The 6,000-nt window shown below is 26.0% G+C and overlaps 1 protein-coding gene across 1 annotated transcript; it reads right to left on the bottom strand.

Moving 5' to 3' along the window:
• Positions 1 to 639: 639 nt before the first annotated feature.
• Positions 640 to 3,239, bottom strand: LOC145842299 (uncharacterized). The gene is made up of 2 exons (XM_082949726.1): positions 2,351 to 3,239; positions 640 to 665 (listed from the first exon to the last, which is right to left on the bottom strand). Exons 1-2 carry the CDS (start codon positions 3,237 to 3,239, stop codon positions 640 to 642), a joined length of 915 nt encoding a protein of 304 aa, XP_082805852.1.
• Positions 3,240 to 6,000: the final 2,761 nt, after the last annotated feature.

Genomic DNA, 6,000 nt, shown 5'->3' with positions numbered 1-6,000 from the left:
ATGCGTGCCACCCAAAAAAAATTGTTAAAAATAGAATGTAACATCTTTATCCTTTATAGTTTATTTTTTCTGCTTAATTTGCCTTTTTTCAAGTATGTTTATCTAGTATTCAAAAGGTTAAACGAAATTTTGAATACCAAATTGTGACAAGTTAGGAAATTACATGTTATAACTCAATATATTGATTTGGTGCGTAATTGCAACTACGCACGGATGTTGATGAAAAACTCCACGAGGAAAAATTTTATAAGTTCATTAACTTCATAAGAATTTAGACTCAAAAAGCACGCAATTAATATAGCGCACCGCTGTAGTATAACCTTATGGCAGATTATTTTTCTACAAAAAGTTTATAAAATTACGTCACGCTTAAAGAAAAATTAAACAATTTTACAATTTTTTTTATGCTACATTCTTAAGACTACTGCTAGTTTTTTCTGTGCTTTATTTTTGTAAACATACTAGACAAGCGTGTCGGCCTATGAGAAATAAACTATGTTTATGATTTTTATTTAAAAAAATACAATCAAATGAATTAAATTTAAAAAGTATACTTTTAACTATTTTACAAAGTTCTAATAAACTGTAATAACAGTTATAAAGTTGGTTTATTTTAACTTCTGTGTATATTTATAAAAATTATGTGAAATGAGGTGTTGTTGACACTGTTGTATTGTATATTAAAGAGATTGATATTTTTTCGTAAATAAAACAGATAATAAAATTTAAAGATTCGTAAAACGATGCATTAAATTACAGACCAATATCTCTAACAAGTGGCTTTTCAAGAATTTATGAACATATTGTATCTGTAAAAATTCTCAATCACCTCTTTGATAACAAATTATTAACTAACAAACAGTTTGGTTTTGTTCCAAACCGCTCATCAACCATTCAACTGTTAACATGCTTACATTCTTGGTTAGTTCCTTATCTCAAAAATGAATTTACTAAAGTAGTTTATACGGATTTTCAAAAAGCCTTTGATTCAGTGTCACACAAAAGATTATTAAAAATTTTAAATCAGTATGGGCTACATGAAAGCTTAATTGATTGGTTTGATAACTTTTTAAATAATAGATCACAAAGAGTACTCATCAATAATACGCTTTCTGACTCTTTAACGATCTACAGTGGAGTACCACAAGGTGGTGTAGTTGGTCCCCTTCTCTTTTTAACTTATATTAATGATATTTGTTCAAACATTGATATGAAAAGTGAGTTAAGCTTATTTGCAGATGATGCCAAAATCTTTAGTCAGTCAAATACTTCATTACAACTATCTTTAGATAATATTTACATATGGTTAAAAACAAGAAAACTAAACTTAAATCCTAGCAAATGTAAAATTCTAACCATTAACAAAAAAGAATCTTCTCTAACTGACCTCTTAATCAATAACATCAAGTTACCAGAAATCAAAGTTTTTAAAGATTTAGGAATTTATATTTCCAAAGATTTGAAATGGAATGAACATATCAACTATTTATATAAGATTGCAAAAACTACATGTTATCAAATATTGAAAAGTTTTAAAACTAATTCTGCTTCAATTCTGACAAAACTATTTAAAACATACGTTCGCCCTAAACTTGAGTTTAGTACCCAAATTTGGTCACCCCATTTAAAAAAGGATATTAACAAAATTGAGTCTGTGCAAAGGAGTTTTACCCGTCATATTTGTAATCGTTGCAACATATCTTACACGTCATATAATGATTAAATTTGGATTGAAATCACTGGAATATAGAAGATGGGAATTTGATTTATTAATTCTTTACAAAATTATCAATGGCAAATATAAAAGTTTTTTTTGTACAGAAATCTAAGACAAAATTCATTCAAAAACATCTTTATTAAAGCAACAAACAAGTAAAATCGATTTCGGCTAACGCTTTTCAATTACTTCAGTTAGCAACTAATTTTAAGATTAAATTTTGAGTATATAAATAGTTAGAGGTTACATCAGAAAAATCAATTAACACTAATTAGCATAATTGAGCAAAATTAATTAGACATTCACTATTCATAAATGCATATATAAAAACAGTTTATCAGTAATTTAACTAAGATAAACAACATTAAAAATAAAAATAAAATAAAAATAAGCGACAAAATTCAAATAAAATCTATAACAACTTATAAAGATTAGATTTATAAACGTATTGTTGCTTACACAATTTAGGTTTACATGTTTTTATAAATAGAGATTCTAAAACACTAAGGTGATAATCGTTACGAGCTTTACTTAAAATTGAAAAGTTACTATCACTATAGTTCTTTGCGCAATCTGAATTGTTTAATAAGTGTTCAGCTATCGCTGATGATCTATTAGATGGTTTTTTTAAACCAGTGTCCATCCATCTTCTGAGGGAATTAAAAACATGTTGGTCCCTTCTAATATGGAATCTTTGAGACGTTCTGCCAATGTACTCACTGTCACAGTGGCACTTGTACATATAAATAATTTTGCTTTTTTCCTGATCGGCAGTACGGTCTTTGCAAATTCCATTTAAGGGCTTTCTTGTAGCATGACTGATTCTTAGTTGTACAGAGTTAAAAGTGGAGTTTACAGTGTATTTTACAGTCTTTTCTAGAGCAGTTGCTACTTTACCGAGATATGGCAATCTCAAATATACAGGGCATTTTCTAGGACCAAATTTAACCGGTTTTTCAAATTTTGAGATTGTATTGTTAATTGTTTTTCTGACTATATGCGATGGATAACCAAGAGCTTCAAAAATATTTTTTATTTTATCTAATTCCTCTTCAAACAACTTTTTCGAGCAAATCTTGTGTGCTCTGAATACCAAACAAGAGATTAAACCAAGTTTTTGAGATAAAGGGCAGAATGACTGAAATGGAATATATTGACCAGCAAATGTAGGTTTTCTGAACACAGTGGTAAGCAACTCGGAAGATGTACGCAACAGATGTACATCCAAGAAAGGTAAGCAATTGTCTTTTTCTTTTTCAATAGTAAATTTTAAATTTGGGTGTAAATTCGAACTTTTGCTAAATAATTCATCAATGTTATATTCATCATTGTAAGACACAAAAATGTCGTCAACATACCTAATATAGTTTATTGGTTTTTGATACTTGGAAAAGAGCAATGTTTCAAAGTATCCCACAAAAATGTTGGCTAAAATAGGGCCAAGTGGACTACCCATCGCTACTCCATCTATCTGTTTATAAATATAAGAATTAAATCTGAATTCAACATTTTTTACTGCCATGTTTAACATACTAAGGCAAACATCTTTTGGAATAGAAGGAGCTGTAAGACCAGAATTGTAAAGTTCATTTAGACATATATTTATAGTTTCATCCACTGGGACATTAGTAAAGAGGCTTTTTATGTCAAAAGAACACATGTTACTTGGTAAAAAAGCATTTTTTCTTATGACTTCAACGAATGAGAAAGAGTCAATATTTACTGTGTGTACTAAGTAATATATAAATTTGAATTTTTTGAACTGAATTTTCAATTTAGTTCATTTGTTTATCATATTGTGTTTAACTTTGTGTTTCCATTTAAATTATGTTTGTATATATATATATGTATAATTTATCTTAAAGTTTTGAATATAAGTTTATTTTCTTTTTCTCTTTTTGTGTGTCCTGTTTAAGTGGCTCAGGTTTTGATGCCTGAGTCCAACATTGCACAATAAACAATATAATAATAATAATAATAATAATTGAATATATTAATATTTAAAGATATTAAGTTTACTATATGTAACAAAAATAATTATTATTTAGTAAGTTTACATTTTTGCAAGTATAAGTAATTCTAATGAAATTTATACTTTCATGCAATTGTTTAATTTTGTAATATATAAATATTTTTTAAAACAGTTAACGAACTTATTTTACTTAATGAATTTATTTCAATTATATTATTATAAAAAGTTTTTTTATAGCTAATTACAAAAGTTTTAATTTAGAGCATTTTTTTAGAAAAAAAATTGCGCACCCCCTGACCAAAATACCACGCTACGCCACTGGTGTATACTAATTAAATACTTACAAAGAATCAATAAAAAACTAGGTTACACCTGTTTTCAAAGTATTTAAACATACATTAAAAATCGCAAAAAAAGATTTATAAATTGTAACAGACAAGACGTTTGAAGGTATCTGTATAAACAAAAAAGATTATATAACCGAATAAGTAAACATATTTTACTATCAGTACAACGAATCATTTTATTAAAGGTACTATTGTAGACAAAATATTAGAAAATTGTTTCATGTTAATATAATTTAAAAAAAACGAGATCACTAAATTCAATCGCATTATGTACTGAATACAGATAAGGTTAAGTTTTGTTAGTACTTTAAAAAAAACATAAAAGAGGCTTTAATATCATTATTACAAACAGTGAAAAAAGGAAAATAGCTCATAACTATAAAGACCAAAGTTAAACAAAATTATTTTTAAATTTATCGAAGCTATTTTAAATTTATTAAATTGGTGGTAGTATTATCAAAACGCTTTTACTGAGGTATATATTTTTTAAGCTTTTACTAATATTTGTACTAAATTTAAAAAACAGTAATTTTTAAAAACTTAACAAAAATGTTTTTTTTTTTAAACCTAACAGTCTTTATATTATAGAAACCTAGTGTAAGCTTTATTGGTTAACAATTTTTTCTTTTTATTGGTTTAATATTTGTTTAGAAATAAGTTTATCAAACAGTTTATCCACATCAGATAATTAAAACAGTTGTAGTTTCCAACATTTATTTTTATTAAAGAAACAAAACCTAAATATCTAATCAACAAGTTGAGCAATAAAAATACATTCTGGTCGTACAAAACTTTAGTATTACCATAGTGTTAAAAAAGCAGAGAAATTGGTAGTATTATTGAATAGAAGTGTACATATAAACTTAAAAAAACAGATTATTACATTGAAAAGTAAACAATAAAATAAAGTTTCAAGTGCATGTTAAACTTTTGAAATAATCCTACATATTTTTTTGTAATAGATCAGGGTTAAAAACATTTTGAACAAAATTTCATCGTTTTATCAATGACAAATAGTTTGATGCTGCTTTTCTCTATGACAGTGTTTATAAAAAAAAACCACAATGACTATTTTATTTTATAATAAAAATATAAAACTTTAGAAAGTTATTTAAAGTTGTTATTGATTTTTAAAAGATAACGATTTTTTGAAACGACCCTTAAAACATCGAAATCGTATAAATAATAACAAGTTTTAATTATTTTAAACTAAATTAAATATGTTTTTATAACAAAAATTAAAATTTGTTCAGGTATTAAAATTAGCTTAAAAAATAAACCTATACTTTACGTAAACAAAATTGACTTTTTTTGTTCAAGTTTTATCTCAGGGTCAAATACTTAATGGCAAGTTAAAGTTAGTATAATGATAAGATAAAAAGTAAAAATTTTATGACTGCGCAAAATTATAAAGTCGCCCGCCATTCGCCCCCTTACTGGTTATCGCCCTTTCCCCCTTTCGTCCCTTTACTAAAATTCGTCCCCAGGGAGCGATATCGCCCACTTTGGGAAACCCTGATGTAAACAGTTATATAATTTGTGAAAGTAATAATAGTATCATAAAACTTAAATATCTAATTTTATTTTTTATAGTTTCTGTAAAATGGTTAAAAACATTTTGAAATGTTACTAAATATATGCTAAGATATGAACAATATAAAATTAGGTTTCATCTGTTTTCAAAGTTTTTAAACATAAATGAAAAAACGCAATAAAATCTAATAAATTGTTATGGACAAAACCTTAAAAGGTATCCATATAAAAAAGAAGTTTATAGCTAAACCCTATACTACTATCAGTACAACAAACTATTTTATTAAAGGTACAACTGGTACTTTTAGTAAATTTCAAACTAAAGAAAAATATATTTTACTATAACTTTAAAAAACAAAATCATTAAATTTAATCTCAGTAAGTGCTAAAATCAGATAAGATTTAGTTTTGATAATACATTAAAAAAATTG

This window comes from Thalia democratica, chromosome 1, assembly GCF_965202585.1.
Source record: "Thalia democratica chromosome 1, ktThaDemo2.hap1.1, whole genome shotgun sequence".
NCBI classification, from domain to species: Eukaryota; Metazoa; Chordata; class Thaliacea; order Salpida; family Salpidae; genus Thalia; species Thalia democratica.
This window is presented reverse-complemented; position numbering and strand designations above follow the sequence as displayed.

Bases quoted from the DNA above. Each gene is read 5' to 3' on its own strand.
- LOC145842299 (XM_082949726.1), bottom strand. From the start codon at position 3,239: ATGGCAGTAAAAAATGTTGAATTCAGATTTAATTCTTATATTTATAAA. The intron at 666-2,350 runs GTTTAAAAAAAC...ACAATACAACAG, and splicing joins CAGAAGATGGATGGACACTG to TGTCAACAACACCTCATTTC.